This window comes from Emydura macquarii, unplaced genomic scaffold, assembly GCF_026122565.2.
Source record: "Emydura macquarii macquarii isolate MOO-44397 ecotype Brisbane River unplaced genomic scaffold, CSIRO-AGI_Emac_v2 contig_691, whole genome shotgun sequence".
NCBI classification, from domain to species: Eukaryota; Metazoa; Chordata; order Testudines; family Chelidae; genus Emydura; species Emydura macquarii.
This window is the reverse complement of record NW_027130828.1, coordinates 5,762,029-5,780,421: the sequence shown is the minus strand read 5'-3', so window position 1 is coordinate 5,780,421 and position 18,393 is coordinate 5,762,029. Positions and strand designations below refer to the sequence as shown.

The window sequence follows — 18,393 nt, the reverse complement described above, 5'->3', positions numbered from 1 at the left end:
CTGGGAAAAGCCAGGCAGGATTCTGATAGATCCCAGCCTGCTGGGCAGCTTTCCAAACCTGCCTGATATCCTGCCAGTTCCTATGCCTGGCTCTTCAGCTGCGCACCTGCCAGGCAACAGGAAGCCAGGATTCAAGGTCTGCGGACCCAGGAGTCAGGGACCCCGGGACGCCCAGGGCCTGTGGCCTCCCCAGGTCAATCAGTCAGGCAGAGCACCCCGGGGTCATTTCCAGGGTCCAGGATCTTTCCCTTTTACAGAGAATTTTAAATGTTTTGTTTTGTTTTGTTTTCATTCCTAATTGGAATGAAACCAAACACCTTCATGGAATGGGATTGCCGTTCTCTGCACAGCTCTCCTCCCTTGACCCACCCCACCCCAGGGCTCTGCTTTGTTCCATCCTGGTTCGGGTTCCATTGCTTAGATCTGAGGGTCAGATTCTTTTGGGCACATCTGATTGTCAGGCAAGGAGCATGCCATGCTGAGGGCTCAGTCTGCTACCAGGGGAGCACAGAGAAAATTGCCCAGGGCACAGCGGGGAGATCAAAGCCCTTTTGTCCCCTGCAACAGAGTCATGCAACATCTTGCCTTTTGTCTTGAGGAACAGGGAAATGCCTGTAGAGCTTTCTGGGGTAAGTCATGCCTGGGGATGCCGAAGCATGTCACTCGCTGCAGATCAGTGAAAAGGCTTGCTGGAGGCTGCTTCCTTGGGCGCCCATGAGAACACGCATGGTCAGACAGCCAAACAAACCGTGATCATCACCCTTTGGACGCTTGCTGTCAACCAGCGTCTGGAGCTCATTACAGTCTTTCAAGAGAGGTTAATTGCCCATCATCGCGATGCTGTTCATCTGCATCTCTCTGCCCTAGGAGCCCAATTCTCCCCCGCCCTGCACTTTGGCTCACGTACACCTGTGCAGAGCGGGACACCAAACCAGGACTCTGCACTCGCTCACGTCACTGGCACGACTTCATGCCGCGGTGGCACGGCAGGAAATGATTCCACAAAACCCCCCTCATTCCAAACGCTCGTCCCTGGCCTCCCTCCATCTATGGAAGATTTAACACAGCCACGACCTATAGCACTCGCACCAGCCTCTTGGCACCCTTCTCCTGCTCTGGCTTTCATGCCTTCTCCCATGTTACTCTTTAGCCATGGAAATACCTCCCTTTTCACACGCGCCAAATGATCTCCCTCCTCCTCCAGGAAGCCCGCACTTCTCCCCGCTCTGAGGTCCCTTTCTCTCAGCAGCAACATAAACACAGATCTTTGCGTCACCTCGGGGTTTTTGCAGTCACCTGCTGTACTGCATCTGCACTCTTTGTCTGTGTCGGGTTTACATCAGACTCCTCTAGACAGGGATCTATGTCTAGACAAGTGTTTGTAAAGCGCTAAGCATGCTGTCAGCACTTACCAACAACAAAGAAGTTGGTGATTAGCAGTGTATTGGCTTCAGCTGGTCAGCCCAGAACAAGTCCGAGGAAATGCCTCTTCACACAGAGGGCAGTCACAACCGGTGGAACTCACTGCTGCAGGAGGCCAGACAGCCAAATGCTGCTACCCTTTCCACTTAAGAGGCAGCTCCCGCACACTTCCAGATTTAAGGCAATCACTGCAAGGACCCGGACCGTTCCCCATCACTCCTACAGAGGAGTGCAATTGCCTAGATGCATTTTTGGGGAAGTGGTCACCACATTCGGAAGCAGACTACTGCCGGAAGCTGGATACCAGACTCAGAGGACCAACAACAACTCTTCTTGCTCCTGTTGTTTCAACTTTGCTTTACATTTAACTCCAGCGAGGTGCAAGAAAACTAGCTACTCCCAAGACACGTGAACAGAGCAAGAGGTGAGGAACCCAACGTGCCTCGTCTGAAGGAAAGGGCTTTGTGGGGAAGTGAGGTAAGACCCCAGTCTCCCAGTCCGGGCAGACAGACTTGCTCTAGTTCCGCTCATGCTAGCGTGCTAAAAGCAGGATGGATGTTGTGGCACCATCAGTGACTCAGACTTGCCAAGTGACCAGGTGAGCTTGGACTAGGGTGACTAGCCCTGCCATTGCTGCAGTTGCCACAACGTCCACGCTGCTATTTTTAGCGCACCAACTGGGGTAGAGCTAGAGTGAGTCTGTCTGTCTGGGCTGGGAGCCACATTCCCAGCTGCAGGGCAGGGGCACCCAAAGAGACCACAGAGCTTGAGACTTACCCTGCGCTTCGTAGCCGGTGTAATGATGGGCTGCATCCCCGTCCTTGTCACCGGGTCTCAAACCAAGGATTGATTTCAGCTGGGCCACGTTCATCCGAGCTGTCAGCTCGCCGTTCCGATCCCCGATCTGCAGAGCAAAGAGCAACAAGGGAGCTGTTGAAAGGGTGACGTGCTGTGGGCCGGCGTCCGCGGCACGGATTCAGAAAGCCCCGGCAGACCCAGGCGACGTCGCATTAGGGACCCAGCTCAAGACATGGCCTTTGCCATCACTCCGTCAGCACACGTTACGCAGCGTCTCCACTCCTGCTGCGTCCAACGGAAGTCTAGGGCTGTCAAGTGATCAAAAAAACCCAATCACGATTCATCGCCGTTTCAATCGCACTGTTAACCAGACATAGAATACCATTTAGTTACACATTTTGGGGTGTTTTCTATGTTTTCAAATATACCGGTTCCAACGACAACACAGAATTAAAGCGTGTAGCGCTCACTCGATAGCATTATTTTTTATGACAAAGATTTGCACTGTAAAAAGGATAAACAACAGAAGCAGTATTTCAGTTCACCTCATAGAAATACTGGCGTGCAATCTCTTTATCATGACAACTGAACTTACAAATGTCGAATTTATTATTCTTTTTACACAGCTCCCTTTGGCGAAGCGAGTCCTTGTCTGCTGGGAGGGTGGGTTTGACCTCAAGGACTCGCCCGGGGCAGGGAAGAGAGGCTGGTGCAGGGAGGCTGCGCTTGCCAGGCCCCTGTTGTCTATGGCAGTGGTTCTCAAACTTTTTGTGTTCGTGACCCCATCTGAGCTTAAAAAAAAAAGTGACACCCCCCACACACACACACACAAGAAAAAACATGACCCCCTACCTTCAGTCCCAGGGGGCTTCGGACTTCAGTCCAGCTCAGGGCGGGGGAAGAGGCTCCAGCTCTGCTCAGGCCTTCAGCCCCCCTGCTTCTGATGCCTCCCTCCCCGCCCACAGGTATGTGATTAACGCGTTAATTTTGTTTTCGGTTAACTGCAGGCGTTAACTGCCATTAACTGACACCCTACAGCAGCACAGGGACCACGGCTCAAGGAGGTGGCGTGACTGCATCACCTGAACAGGGCATTTACATGGGGGGAGAGAAAAATTTAAGTGTAGATTCAAGCACAACCAGGTCAGTGCGAGGCAGGTGACGTTTGACCTAACTTGGTAGTGGAGACCAGGCCTTAGCAGCTGAATGGACAGTGCGTGTGTGTCACATTCAAGGCTTGGACACGCCTAGGTCAGTAATAAACCAGAGTTGGAGACTCCAAAAGAATTCCATTCTGGAGCAGATCCTGGGGTTTTATGTTCTCCCTAGTGAAATCCCAGGACAAAGTGTCCAAAAAGAGGATCTCTTGACAAAACTACATGCCGAGCAAGGCACTCGTCAATGTACACAAGCCCTGTCTGTAAGAAGGGCAGGAGGGTTTCAAGAGGCAGTGGAGGAGATGGTAATTTAGACATTTTCAGACTGCTCTCGGCTTGCTGAGTGCTAAAGCTCTGAGACACACTCAGAATTTCTATTCCTGTCTTTTGAAAGCGTTTATCCTCTCTAAGGCCTGGTTTGCCCCCAAGTTATGAACAAGGAAACTGAGGCTGGAATCATGCTTAGCTTAAGGAGATATTTTCAAGAGTACCAGCATGAGTTCAGGGTGACCTGCGCCTCCCTTAGACACTTCTGAAGACCGCTCGGAAAAATTATAGATCCTCTTCCCCCTTTCCTGTAAAACACAGGAAACCCACCAACAGGCGGTAAGGCTGGAGATGTACAAAGTGTTCCCAGACCAGGCAAGAATTGCCTGTTTTGGGGTTTCACAGCAAAATCTCAACACAGGCTTGATCTTCGCCGCAAAAAGGACGGGTGTGTTTTTACACTGAGATAGCGCTCTCACTGTACAATCCACTGGAGGCAGGGCCTGGGTAGATTTTTATTTAGTGTTGCTGGTTGGGGGGTGATAGAGGATATAAGGGTTTTACAGCGAGATTGTGTTTTCACATCACTCGAGAGACCCTATTTTGCAATGCCACAGGGAGTCAGCTGGACTTGATTACTGTTTTCACTTTTATTTGCTTGTAACCCTTCCTAACTTTATTCCCCTCACTTGGCATCACCTAACCTATGCCCTGCTAATAAATGTGTTTGATTTTTACTATAGACCAACTCAGTGCTGTGTTTGCAGGGAAGGGTGTATTCACCCCAGCTAAGTTAATAAGCTGTGATGTGCTTTTGTCTCTTGGAAGGAACAAACAAACATTACTTCTCTGAACAGTCCAGGAGAGGGCTGGGCATCGCAGAGAACATGGTTTGGGGAACATCCAGGACTGTGAATCACCTGGGTGGTTGTAACCACGGCTGGTGGAAGCCGCTGCGGCTACGGACAGGCTGCTGGGGTGAGAGTTGCTGAACCAGGGCTGTCTAGCACACAGATACGCACGGTCTGACCAGCACACTTATAGGCTGGCTGCATGCATCCCAGGTGAGACCTACCGCGGCAGTGCATTGTAAGGCACACAGGATTGCAGGGCAAATGGAGACAAAACCCCTTACTGGTCTGGATTGTACCCCGAACCCTGTGACAATGGGAATCCAAAATAGTCTACCAATCAGCAGTGCAAAATGAGGATTAGTGTGCGGTTTTGCTTGTCATTTTATAACTGCTGGTATCTCCTTAAAAAGCCCAACTCCACTGTACTGAAGAATAAGGGAGATGAGCTACCTAAAAGGTGGGGACATACTGCGTGGGATGCTAAAGGGCTTCCCCAAATATGGGAATTAACTAGCCAGGAGTCACGGGTAAATAAAGGTCATTTTAAAGGAAGCAGTCTTTAATTTCTATGCCATTAGCAGTGTGTTTTAGAAAAGACACCTTGGTCATCCCAGAGGACAACACAACCCCTTATTAAATGCTTCACAGTGGCTTATTCTGTGGCCATTCGAGATAGTGCCTGTGGTCTGAGCCGTCTTAAAAACAACGTAATAAATCCCCACGTTATCTTTGACAAAGCACTGAATGCCAGTCAAAGGGAGAGAGATCAAACCATTTCTTGTCAGGCAGAAATCCTCTCCCAATTACATCAGATTTGTTGTTGAGATCCTCTCCAGAGACTTTACCATGTTTTGGCTGGGTCCTAAAGTCCCTGGCACACACCATGAAACATTGAGCTGATTCCCACTTGTTTCAGATGACCTGAATGGAACAACTAATCTCAGACAGAGAAATTCTGGCAGTGGATTGCTCATGGGCACTTATCAAAACACATAGGTGCTGGAAGGGGGAACGTGGGAACAGAGATTTCTGTCCAAATCCTGGATCCCCCCATATTCTTTAAAACAGAGGTGCCGCCTTGCTGTGAAAGGAGATACGGACAGACGCTCCTGGGCAGGTTCTAAAAGTTGGGATGTGGTTCACATCTATTTGTACATTCTGCCTATCCTGGAGCAATTTATGCCCTAATCTGGCTCTTCATTCACTACGTGAAGACGAATGCTAGAAACTAATGCATGCCCTCCCACCGCCTGCCCCCCAGAAACGGACATGTTTTTTCAGCACCACTCCATATTTAGCAACACGGGGAGTTTATTAGCCACCTGCCATGAGTAACCCCCTCCCGGAGCTGCCCTGTAATCAAAGCCATCCACCCACAAACAGAACAGCATTGTAAATTGTCAAAGGCTTCCCCCCGCCACCCTCAGGAGCAGCCAAGGCTATTATTGTTCCTGTCCTCCCATTCCCACTCATCTGCAGCGCCAACAGCTGAGTCTCCATCTGGCTGTGAGTAATCAGAGCGGCGCTGGAAGACTCCAACCCGAAGCCGAAAAGTCAATTTGTCCTAAAATATACAGGGCCAATGAACAGTGTTGCTTCTGAATGGCTGACAAGTATAATTAAGTGTATAATTAGACTTGTGTGTTAGCCCTACCCCAAGATTTAGCCATGCTAATAAAGGCAGGAGAATGCACAAAGCACTTATAAATGGTGGTTTCAATTAATGCTTCGAGAGGGCAATTTCTTCGACTGGGGAAAGCATGAAAGGGACCCTGGCTGATTTCCTCATATCAGGCTGCAAAGGGTGAACTGCAAAGCACTCTTGCTGTCTAGATTTCTAAGCCGCCGGAAAAGACTATGGCCTTGTCTAGATCAGAAAAGTTGCATCCATACAACTAGATCACTTCAAACTGATCTAGTTACACCAGTGCAAAATCCTAATGGGGAGACACTTGAACTGGTTCACCCCTCGCTTACACTGATTTAGCTCAAATCGATATAAGCGATGTTGAACATGTTTAAATGTGTCTCTGGGATTTGCGCTCGGGTAGCTAGGTCGATTATATATAGCAAAAGCAACATTTAACACCCCACCCCCCGGCTTGTACTTCAGGCTATGAACCACTTTCAGATCTAGGGCAAGGAGGGTGAAAATCCCATTGATACCATCTGTGGGGTTTGCCCGGGTTGGTCTGAACGCATCCAATGTCTGTGGACCGAGGAAAGAGTCTGCCCTGTTTGGAGTGGTTTCCGGGGTAGTTATACAGTTGCTTTGGCTACTGCTGAATTAGCAGCTATCTTGTGCTGATGGCTTTGGTTACCTGTGCCCCAAGAGGCACCGTTCTATACATATAAAAACAACGACACCCAGATGATATTTTTCAGTCACTTCCTCGGCAGTGGGTGTGAGCCACTCGACGTGAGAGGGGTGAATGCTGTTCTTAAGAGAGGCATGACGCTTGTCTGGCTTTGGGTCAGAAACGCAGACCAAAGCCTGACTTGCTTCTCAGCACCATCCAGGCCTCTGTCTGCTGGAAGTCTCAGGAGAACTGGCTTCTGAGGGGCTTCCCAGCTGTTCTAAGCCAGAAATATGGTGAGAAAAGCCACATGGTGTTTTTTTTGTTCTGGCCCTTCCACTTTGAACCTAGAAGCACCCAGGCAGGCAGGAAAAACAGGACTGGGAGGAGAAAGGTAACCTAACGTTTAAAAAATGGTTTGGTTTTAGAATACAATACAGTGCCAGAAGCAGGACAGCTCTTATTTTTAACCATCTTTACTAGGAAACTTTCCCTGCCTCTTTCTCCACCACGTTCCTTGTGGTGCCATAGGGAGATGCCAGCCCCGGGTCAAACAATGTTTCAGCTCACCCTGAGATCTGGCCTCATGTTGCATCAGAAGAGTAAAGCCATCACCATCTCTTTCAGACCCCTTGAACCTCTACAAAACAGGACTGGGCTCTGAGTTAGCTCCATGCTCTTTGAACTCAGCCAAAGTCACCCTGCCCAGTTCTCAAATGCAGGGGTTCACCTACGTGGTCGGATACACGTGTTGCATTTTGGCGCCTCTATCTCAGCTGGAGCCCGCCAGTGCAGAATAACATGGAGACCGCACTGGAAAGCTGGATCCACCCTTGCCTTTTTGCCCTGGCACGATCACCCAAGAACCATGCTGAGAAAGCAGTTTGCAAACCAGAGTCGAGTTATCCGGGTACAGTAACTCTATCAGCAACAATTAGGATGCAGCACAGAGATCTCCCATGACGAGGAGATTTTTCCAGCCTAGGTCTGCAATTCCCAAAGACAGCACATAAAAAACCAAGCATCACACATGATGGAAGCTTTCACGACTGGGAAAAACTCCATCCATGTGTCTTATTAGCATAATAAATGTCTTCCTCCCAACAGGGAGATCTAGTTCACCCTTGTCCGCACCAGCCCATCTTACCTCTTGGGAGATTTCAAGATGTTTCCTTGCAAAGTGCAGGGCTTGGTCATGGTTCCCGAGGGAGATATAGGCATTTCCTAGACTCCAGCAGGCTCTTCCTTCTCCCACTCTGCAAAACAGGAAATCATCATTCATAGGCAGTCTGGGAGACACAACAAAAATCAATCCTGTCAGTGCCTGTATGTTTCTGGCCTCTCCTTGGAGGCATCAAGGCCTGTTTCCATGCTGATTTCTGTGCCCACTTTTGCACACATAATCAAGCCTCTGGGTGAAATCCTGATTCGATTGAAGTCAATGGCAAAGCTCCCATGGATATCAATAGGGCCAGGATTTCACTCCATATCTTAAGGAGCAACTCTTTGCAGGGCATCTCACTGCATCTCTAAAAGTGGCTGCCCACTTACAAGCCGAGTGTGGAATAAGGGCACACCCCGTTTTGTAAAGGAAACCACCTGGGACAGCTGAAGCGAGCAGAGAAATCAGGGGCAGTGGCTAAAAAAATTGCCGCTAAAGAGATTAAAAAGATCGGGCCAGATAATCAGCTGGCGTAAATCAGCGTAGCCCATTAACCGCATCAGAGTGAGAGTGATTGGCAGTGGTTGGGGACTGGACCCACTTGGTGCAGTATCTATCGCCACCATACCCTCAAGAGGGGGATTTATTTTAAGCGCCCCAAGGATAAAATGGCCTTTTGAGAATTCCTTCCTTCCTGACCCTGGTTTTAATCACTCAGAAATCATCTTGATTTTTGTATCTCAGGTCACCACTGACAAAAGAGAGAGGGCAAACAAATCAGCTAGTTCTTCCCCTCGCTGGACTTTCCCATCTTCTGCCCCCAAAGCATTTCCACCCTCCCGGAGAGCAGAGGGGTGGGAAACTGGCAATCACTCTGGGGGTCCCCCATGCAGCAGAGCACAGACATGCTGCTGTCATCTTCCAAACACGGCCAGATGTTCAGAGTCCCTGAATTCTCCCCCCCTACACTCTGGAAATTAACCCCTTCGCTACGCACACGGGGTCCCACAGCAACACGGCATCCAAGAGCGGCCCGGTTTGCTAACAGGCCAGAGACAAACAAACAGGATCAAACACAGCAGCCGTGCAACCTGCCCAGGGCACTGGCATTTCAGTGGGTGGCTGTGTGGGCCACGCAAAGAGATCGCAGCAACGGACAATAACCTCAGGCGCCTCCTTCTCCAGGGTGCAGCTTTTTACAGTCCACCCCACTTCAGGCATAAACCTGAGAAAGCGGGTGAGCTCTACCCCGTGTCCTAAGGGTCAAAAGACTGTCAGGGCAGCAGGGCAAGGCTTCCCTGCACAGAGAATGTCTTGCCTCCAGCCCGTAGCTGTTGTGAGTGAGGGAGTGCTAGTGAGATCGCCTGGGAGAGAGTGCAGAACTCTATGCTATGTCCGAGGTGCAGCCAGGGTGATCTATGGGCCCCCCCTAAATCTGTTAATGAAGAAGACACATCAAGGGCTTTTAGAGGGTTTCTAATTGTCAGTGGTTTTTTTTTTAAGGCGATTGTGACTCACTTTTTAGGGTTAAACGTAATCTCCTCTTTCCCCTCCCCACCCCCATGTTTAAGCATTTCCTTTGAGGCAACCCCTCCATGTCCTCTACTCCTTGGGGCTAGATCTCAGGGAGGCCGGGAGATCTTTACGGCTCACCAGCCTCCCATAAAGATTGTTCCGAGCCCCACAAAGGAATGGGACATTCTGTGTGTGTTTGATAAAAAGCTGTCCCCTTTTTACTGGTGTCAACCTAAAAGCAGAATATCCTCAGGGACCGGTCCCCTCTCAACGCCCATCAGCCCCCTTAATACCCGGGGGACTCCTGGGAAAGAGAACGTCCTCCATCGTAAGTTACCAGGGAGCCATGGGACCCAGCATCTGACTCAGAAGGGTTTGTTTCTTGGTTTCTGATCAGACAGTAACTTCCCAGGAACATGCAGACTGTTTCCATCTTAATGTCCATGCTCCATCTAGTGGCAGGGGTCAGCGGGTGCTGGGAGGATTTTTATAGTGGGGAGGCTGAAAGCCATCGAACAAAGCTGCAAACTCGGTCTCTGACGGCAGCCACGCAGTCCTTGCTGCCTTACCCCCAGTGCCCTTAGACCCTGCGCTCTGAGGGGTCAGAGTGTCCCAAAGACTCATGTGAACTTTCTCTGTCTGGGGCCGGTGAGCAGTATTTTCACAGCATGATTAGCTGTGAAGGCCTGTTCAAACACACCTAGGCCATCCTCCAAGTGCCAAGCCGTTCCTTCTGGAGATCTTTAGCACTTTGTCCTGTCCTGGTTTCATGGACTCACAGAGGTTAGAGCTGGACATGGCCCACTGCATGGCTACCCTGCGATCGCGGGGTGTGACTGCAGCTAATGTAGACATGGCACTCATTCCTCTCCCTGCCAGTGCAGAGTTGTTCATCACATGGTGCAGTCTCCAGAGATGGCGCTTCCATCACTTCCGCAGAGAGACCATCCCACAGCCCGAGATGTCTCCCTGTCAGAGGACCCAAGTGACGGGGTTCTCACTCATCAGACTTCACATTCCTGGGACACCAACACAACACTGGATTCTCACCCTGAACAGCTGAGGCTCTTCATTTGGATTTTGCCCCGAAACAGTCCCTGGCTCACGCCATCCGTTCTGTTCTTCTAAAGAACAGCTCTTTCCACCCAATGCACTCCCGGCCCCTTACAAGCACGAGGTCATTCTCATCACACCCCTGAGGGGTGGGTATTTGTAACCCTATTTTACAGATGAAGAGACTGAGGCAGAGTGATGTGAATTGAATCCCCCAAGGTACCCTAGGAAGTCAGTGATAGAGCTAGGAATAGAACCCAGGAGTCCTGATTTCCCAGTTCACTACTCCACCCACTAGGTGAAAACCCTAGTTGTACGCAACCAAATATTGAACGGGTCTTTGTTTCAGGTGCACATCTTGGGCCTGATTTTCAGAAGGTGCTGAGCTCTTGTAGTACCCACTGACTTCATCTGGGGCGTGGGTGCTAAGCACCTACAAATATCTAGGAAATCCTCAGAAGGTGTCAAGCTGGACATCCACAAAGCAAGGCATTGTCCACTCTTTGGGCGTTTTGACCACTCCCGTTAATGGCAGAGCAGACCATTCAACTCAAACACTCTCTCAACTGGATATTTCCTTCTCCATCTTGCAATTCTCATTTCTTCTAGACATTTCCCAGCTCCTTCCCTTGAATCTTCTGCATTGTAGGAAGCTGAATATCCAGCTTGCTCCATTTATCTGAGATTTAAGGAGGGTCATTCATAGAGATCCTCAACAAGTTGGCTGAAAATTCAGTTAAGGACTGCAAGAGACTCGAAACCTGGAGCAGAAAAGCTCAGGAGAAAGGAAAACTTCACACAGGTTTGGAGGTAGATGCAATAACGGGCTAGTAATAATTTATCTGTGAAGCAAAATGCATTTCCCTAACTATTCTGGGTGACACACCATTTGTTGTCATTTCTCATCACATCAGTGTGGAATCTTATTGAACCTTCTCAGAACTTCCGTTACTAGCGAGACACAGCAGTGGGCCTTTTTGGTTCATTCATTTCTCAGTTTGTTCCTTAGGGAGAAGCTATTTTTACATCCAGCGGATGCTCACCAGGGGCTCGTTGGGATAAACAGGAGTAACAGCAGGGACAAAGGGCTGAATTCAAGAATAGACCTTTAGCAGTTCTCACTAGAGACCTGATGTCACCCACATTAACACAGCTGTGGATGGGACTGGACCATAGGAAAGGTTTATGAGTCTGCTAGTACTGTCAGGTTAATGGTCTTAGTCCTTTAGCCTTTTCGTGTGAGAGATGCCAAGTTCGATCCTGGCTGACGGCACTTCCTGGGGCCGTTACACAAACAAAGCACAAATCCAGTCACAAATCTCTCACCTGTCTCCCAGTTCTTGTGCGATCAGCAAGTGCTTTAGATGGTACTCGATGGCTCTCTCATAGTCTTGAAGCAATGTGTACGTGTTCCCGAGGCTGTAGCAAGCCTGAGCTTCTACCGCTTGGTCTTTCAGTTGTCTGGACAGCTGGAGTGTTTTCCTGCAATAGACAGATGGAGAGACAGTCGCATTCATGCACGGCACATCTGCAAGCCACTGAGAAATGCGAATGGGATCCGTTGAGGACCGAATCCTTAGGGAGTTTATCTGAAGCCCAACAGTGCCATATTCTAGGGGTGTGTCTAAACTGGAGGTGGGATTTCCAGCTCGCGTAGACATACCTGCGCTGGCTTTGGCTGAGCGAGTGCACTAAAAACAGCCACGTAGCCGCAGCTGCAGAGCGCCAACAGGGGCTAGCTGCCCCACCTACCATCTCATCCAAGACCCAAGGTACAAGCGGGGTGGCTGGCTGCTTGATCGGAGCTAGCGTGGGTATGTCTCCCCATGCTGGAAATTTTATCTCCAGCTCTAATGTGGCCATCCCTCAGGCTTGCTGATGGCCGCTACCACCTCCCCAATGCACTGTGGGGAAAGAAGGATACGTCACATGCAGTTCAGGCAAATGAGAGGCTAGTTACGCTGTGCTAGGGGCTGCAGGAATGAATGCACCAGACACAGCTGGAGTTGGGAGTAATCCACTTGGCTGAAGGACGATGCCATATCTTCTTGGGATGAAAAGCAGCAAGGCTAAGAAAGGGCCTCTCCCAAGGAACAGCTCAGCGTCAATTCGATCACAGGTTTATAAGGACGCCTCAAAAGCAGAAGTCTGCCTCTTACAGAAAAGCTTCCCTTGTGCAGAGCATGCCACACTGGTTTGATATGGTGGAGCCACTTCCCCATTTGTTATTGTGAGGCGGGCTGAGCCCGGGCCATGCACCCTGATTCAGGGCAGTTTAGCATCCATGGTCCAATCAGGCCTCTCCCTTTCTGTGGAGGCAGTTCATTGAGGTAGCCACTTTGTTGTGGTGTTGGTTTGTGTGATGGGGACACACAGCCTTTGGGAACGGGACCAAGACCAAAGAGCCACCAAACGGCAGGAACTTTGGTCACTGCCAGGCAGGGCTGAATCTGAAGGAGAGGGTTCCCTCACCTCCCTCCACTGGCTTGTCCATCCCTAGACGTCAGGCCCTCAGAGCTGGTAGGCCTCGAGCCTGTGGGGCTAAAATCAGGCTCTTGGCCTGGTCTCTGCAGCTGCAGTTCAACCTCTTGGATCACTTCCCAGTGCCCAAATGCCTGCTGCTCCCAGGGTGATGTGAGTCAAACAGGGCAGGTTACAAGCTCACACGGAGGGACCCAGTCGCCTGCAAGGAGCTGTCCTCCACGGCAGACAGGAGAAGGGGCGGGGACCTAAGGCCCCCCTCTCCTCCTTCCGCATTGTCCAAGGGCCAGAACAGGCGAGAAACTGGCCTCTCTGAGTCTCGACAGCCAAAACAATTCAAGGAACAAAATAAGATGCACCGGGCTGGGTTCCTCCCTGGTGTACCTCCACTGGCTTCAGTGCTTTATATGGGGGTGAATTTTGTCCCGTTGTATGGGTCAGTTCAGCTCTGCTCTGTCACGCAGAACCGGCTGACGTAAGTTTTGGGTCCGTGGAGGCCTGCAGAAAGGCTGGAGGCTGTGTCACTCCTGCTGTTACTAGCAGGCTGTCCCTGCTCTTTCGGGAAGTAGCCGCCTTGGGCGCAGCTTCTGCAGCTCCAGCACGGCAGAGCGCCGCTTTGGAGAAGCTGGGAGTTTGGACTCTCTCGTGCACCGATTTTAATCCGCAAAAGTTACACACGTGGCCAGCAGGTGGCAATGTAAGGCACATCTCATTAGGGAGCCGAGCTCCGCTGGAGAAAACCAAGACAGACACTCCCTCAAACCTGCTCTGGTTCCCGGTGTGTGGCTTTTACCTAATGCTTGGGTCAGAACTCTGAAGCCCATGACACGGTTCCCAGGGAACAGCTACTCTCAGCCCAGCTGCGCCTGAGCCCAGGGCCTGGCCCCTGCTTTCCCCCAGCAGCCCGGTCACTTACTTGTAGTACTCGGCAGAGATGTCGAACCGGCCCAGGAAGATGTGCGCGTTGCCCAGGTTGCTGTACGCTCTCCTCTCAGCCGCTTTGTCCCCAAACTCCTTGGCGATGGCGAGGCGCTGAAACAGACACGGGCAGGCACGTGAGAACACATCGACTGCGGCGTCTGCGAAGCGTGTGCCACGGCTGGCGATCCACGTCCGCTCTTCCAAGGCCCTGATCCGGCCAGCCACTGAAGCGTGTGACTAACTGTGAGCCCGCGAGTGGCCCCCCGGAAGTTAGGTGCTTACAGCTAAGCGTGTGCTTAAGTGGTCGGCTGCAGGGGAGGCCCAAGTGAGCTGGAGAAGTGAGGTGGTGAGTCACGCGGCTGTAACGCCCGGGCGTGGCTCCGGCACCTCGCTCGGGCCCGTGGGCGCAGAGCGAATCCCCTCGCCCACTGGCTCCGTCTCACTTTCTGAATCCCAGCCCCGCTCCCCGGCCTTCCCTCCCTGGTTCTGCACTGCTCCAGCGGTGCCTCTATCTCGACCTTCATTCAGTCCTGCCCCACTCTCAGCTATGCTCCCATATTGGCCCTGCCGCACCCTTGGCTTTGCACTGTGCCTGGAGCAGCTTCCCATTCCCCCCGGCGCTGTTCCTGCAGTCCCTTCCCCCAGCTCCTTCTCAGCCGCTCTCTCTGGTGCTTCGCAGCCGGCTGGCCTGGCGTGCAAAGGGGCTGAGCCCTCTGCTGCTCCCAGGGCAGTGAATTAGCCCTAATCTGCTTGCAGCAGGAGCCGTGTCACCACACCCGTTGGCCAGGCATCGCGCTTGATACACAACAAGGGTTCCCTTTCCAGCCTGCTTCATTAAACACATCGCCTTCCTTAATTAAAACGTGCAGAATGGAAGAGCCCTGCTCGGTTCCCCGCAATCTGCGCCGACGCTCTGTAGAGAAACAGCGGGTCTGCTCCAGACAGCTCTCCTCTCCTGTCGGCCAACAGGCCGTCTGCCCGGGACCCTCTGCTGGGGCCCGTTCCAGGCGCCAGCCTGCTTTCTGTCAGCTCTTTCCACCTTGATAGGAATCGGGTGCTCCTCGGGCAATCACCTGATCCCTTACAAACTACCAGGCCCCAGCAGGGCTCCACCTCAGAACATGGCTGGCCGGTCCCCCCGCCCCCCTGTTCGCACAAACACGCGGGGCCCTATCCCGTCCCACAGATGAGCTGCTGCACACAGCCTGTCTGACCTCCCCACTCAAAGCTGCCTCCCCGCCAGCACCAACCCAGGCGTGGCACTGTGTGGCGGGCCACACACACGGCGGCCGGGTTACTCTTCAGTTGGGAAAGCCTGGCCCATCACAGTTTTACCCGTGTTCCTTCCTGGGGTGAGTGCCTGTCCCGGCAAAGGCGGTGCCCTAGAGCTCTCTCTGCTTGCACTGGTGCTGGGCCCCGGGCAGGGGACAATGAAACTGGGTGCCAGTCACTTCACAGTGGGCCGTTTCAAGCAAAGAAGGAAGCAATCATTTGCTTCTGCAGCGCTAAGTAAAACAGACTTGTCCTGTAACCCTTCGCTCTCCACCAGGTTACTCGGCCCCATGGATTCCTCTGTGCCTCTCCCCCTTCAGACGAGAGGCGTTCACGGCGGGGTTGTTTTTTAATCAGGTTAGTTTCTTGTTCATGACAGCAGCCGGCCACGGGGACTCGAGTCCTCTGCTTACGCCCAGCGCAAATCCTGCGAGCTGCCTCCCGGTGGCCCGGCTAATGTGCCTCACGCTGGATGCGGGGAAGGACGGCTTCCAAGAGTGGCAGAGAGGAGCTCATCCCTGGGCCCTCCGCACCATGCATCAATCGCACAGCGGTCTGCGTGTGTACTCAACGCTTGTATCTCAGGCTGATTGTTTCTGTGGACTGGTAAAAACACAGGGCCTCTGGGAGTGGCCTCCAAACACCAGATCTTTCTTCCGAACACCAGCATTCAGCGTGGCGGTCCTCAGTGCGCTGGAGTCCCATCCTAAGCATGGCCTCCTCACGGAGGGAGGCAGGGATAGCCCATAGCGTACAGCATTAATCTCGCAGGGCGAGGTTCCCGAAGGCGACCGATTACTATTTTGGATGGTTCTTGATTTAGCCTTTCAGGCACGCACAGCTAGACCGCCCCATCTGACAGCACCGGAGAGATTCTGCCACCTCTGTGTTGCGCGCCAGCTCGCTCCCATTGACTGTGATGGGGTAACTAGTGGAGTCAGGCACTACTCAGCGTGAGTCAGGGGGGCGGGATCTGACACGTCGCGACCGGCGTCTGCAACGGGAGAGGAAGGGTATAATGCAGCGAGGGGCGAACGGGCCAGTGTCTGGTTCCCCACTACCTGCCAGGCCCAGAGACATGTCTGAGGAAGCGACTGGATCAGCCAAGCCCTGTGAGAAGGCCGGACACGCTCCTTACCTCTTTGTGGAAAGCCGTGGCTTCGCTGAAGTTGCCGAGCAAGTACTGGGTGTTGCCAAGGTTTCCATAGGCTCGGCCCTGAGCAGCTCTGTCCCCGAGCTCCTTCACCAGAGACAGATTCCTCCTGCAAGAAATCAAAGCAGCCCATCTGGTCACCCTCAGCCAACGGGCACTCCACTTCCATTGGCCTTAGCATGAGACAGAGAGAGCCCAGGGCTAGAGTAAGGGGTTCTGGGGGGACACAGTTCTCCCTTCTCTCCCTGGCCTCCTCTCACAGACCCTCCCCTTCTCCTTGCCCAGAGTTTCCCCCCCCCCATTTCAATCAGCTTGAATCACTGGGGAGAATGGTGCCAGACACGCAGCCGGCACAAACCAGCACCACTCCCCCCACTTCCGTGGAGCTGCGCCGATTTACAGCAGCTGCTGGGGTGTTTGAACATCTTCGGGCCTGGTCAGAAATCGCAGCACTTTACAAAGGGAGAGCTGTTTCATTAGTCCCATTTTACAGCTGGGGAAACTGAGGCACAGAAGGGGACGTGACTTGCCCAAGGTCACCCAGCAGGCCAGCGGCAGAGCTGGGAATAAAACCCGGGTCTCCTGAATCACGGTCCAATGCTCCACCCACTGGGCTTCATGGCAGAGAGCTCTCTTTCTTTAGGCAATGATGTTTTAAAAACAAAAACCAAACCTACCCCGAGAAGGACTGCATCTAGCAGGCCTCGCCCTCCATATCCCACACGTCCACAGCACGACGTCCACAGCACTCAGCACCGGCCTAGCGGTTCCCGCCAACATCAGCGGTGAAGCTCTCACTGACATCAAAGGGAACGGAGTTAGGCCAATGCCGAGCGCTTCTGGAATTCCTACTTGTATTTTGTTTTCTAACCACTTTCTGGTGACCCTTGCCCAGAATAAGACTTTCCAGACACATTAGGAACCTTCCAAAGGAAGGGTTTGGTCTCACAGTCCTCACTCTGGCTACGCCGATTGTACAGGACACTCAGACTCAGGTCTGGTCTCAATTTAAATGTTAGATCGACCCGGCTGGGTCAACCTAACACCCACTGCAGACACAGCTAGGTGGATGGAAGAATTCTTCCACTGACCTAGCTACTGTCTTCCAGAGGGGTGGATTAACCACTTCATTGGAAAAACCCCTTCTGTCGAAGCAGGAAGAGTCTACGCTATGGTGCCTGTCATGTAGACACGGCCTCAGAGAACAAAGGGTCTCGTCTCTTGTTTCGCACAGGGGAAACATACATGCAGCTCCTGTGTGTTCTGGATAATAGCTGCACGTATTGTGGTGCCCTTTAGCCGGCTATCTCCAGGGGCTCGGTAAACGTTAATTAAGCCTCCTAGGAAAGACTCACAGCCCCATTTTATAGAAGAGAAAATCGAGGCACAGAAATGTTGAGTGATTTGCCCAGGGTCACCCAATAAGTCAGTGGGACAGTGGGGAACTGATTGCATTAGTAATGGTGCTGCCGCCGTGTCCCTTATTCCAACCATCTCTCCTTACACACAAATGCCCGGCTCAGCCAGAGGAGCAGACACCTTCACCTCCATAGTTATCTCAAGGAAAAGCCAAGGAGAGAGTGTGATTGTCAGCTTTCAAGTACAGTATCTATTTCGGGGGATGGTCGCGCTTGGGAGTCGCGCTCTGCCTCAGTTTCCCCATCTGTAAAATGAGGATAACAACTTATCTCATTTGTGCAGCGCTTTGAGATCGAGGGCTGAAAAGAGCCATAATAAGAGCTAGATATTATGACTATTATTGAACTTTGATGAAGTCAGGAAGAAGCCAGCGGAACAGGGAAAAGATGGGAAAGGCCAGGAGCTCTGAGCTATTCCTCTGCCTGCCTTCCCAGCACCGTAGCTGTGATGTGTCTGAGATGAGCGTGACTGGACGCAGCACTGCACTGCAGCAACAAGCACAGTCAAACCCTCTGCGGTATCTGCTCAGCACATTCAGAGCAGCCTGGAAGCTTCAGCCTGGCATGCGTTCACCAAGGGATGCTCCTTCGGCACAGGGACGGGGAGCTACATACAGGCGCAA

The 18,393-nt window shown here is 52.1% G+C and overlaps 1 protein-coding gene across 1 annotated transcript in view; it reads right to left on the bottom strand.

The window, feature by feature from the left end:
• Positions 1-18,393, bottom strand: part of GPSM1 (G protein signaling modulator 1) — a 113,595-nt gene that overhangs the window by 63,039 nt on the left and 32,163 nt on the right. The window contains exons 5-9 of the mRNA XM_067541815.1: positions 16,338-16,461; positions 13,923-14,038; positions 11,852-12,007; positions 7,943-8,051; positions 2,200-2,326 (exon numbers count right to left, since the gene is read on the bottom strand). Coding sequence (XP_067397916.1) covers positions 2,200-2,326; positions 7,943-8,051; positions 11,852-12,007; positions 13,923-14,038; positions 16,338-16,461 — 632 coding nt within the window. The remainder of the gene's footprint in view (positions 1-2,199; positions 2,327-7,942; positions 8,052-11,851; positions 12,008-13,922; positions 14,039-16,337; positions 16,462-18,393) is intronic.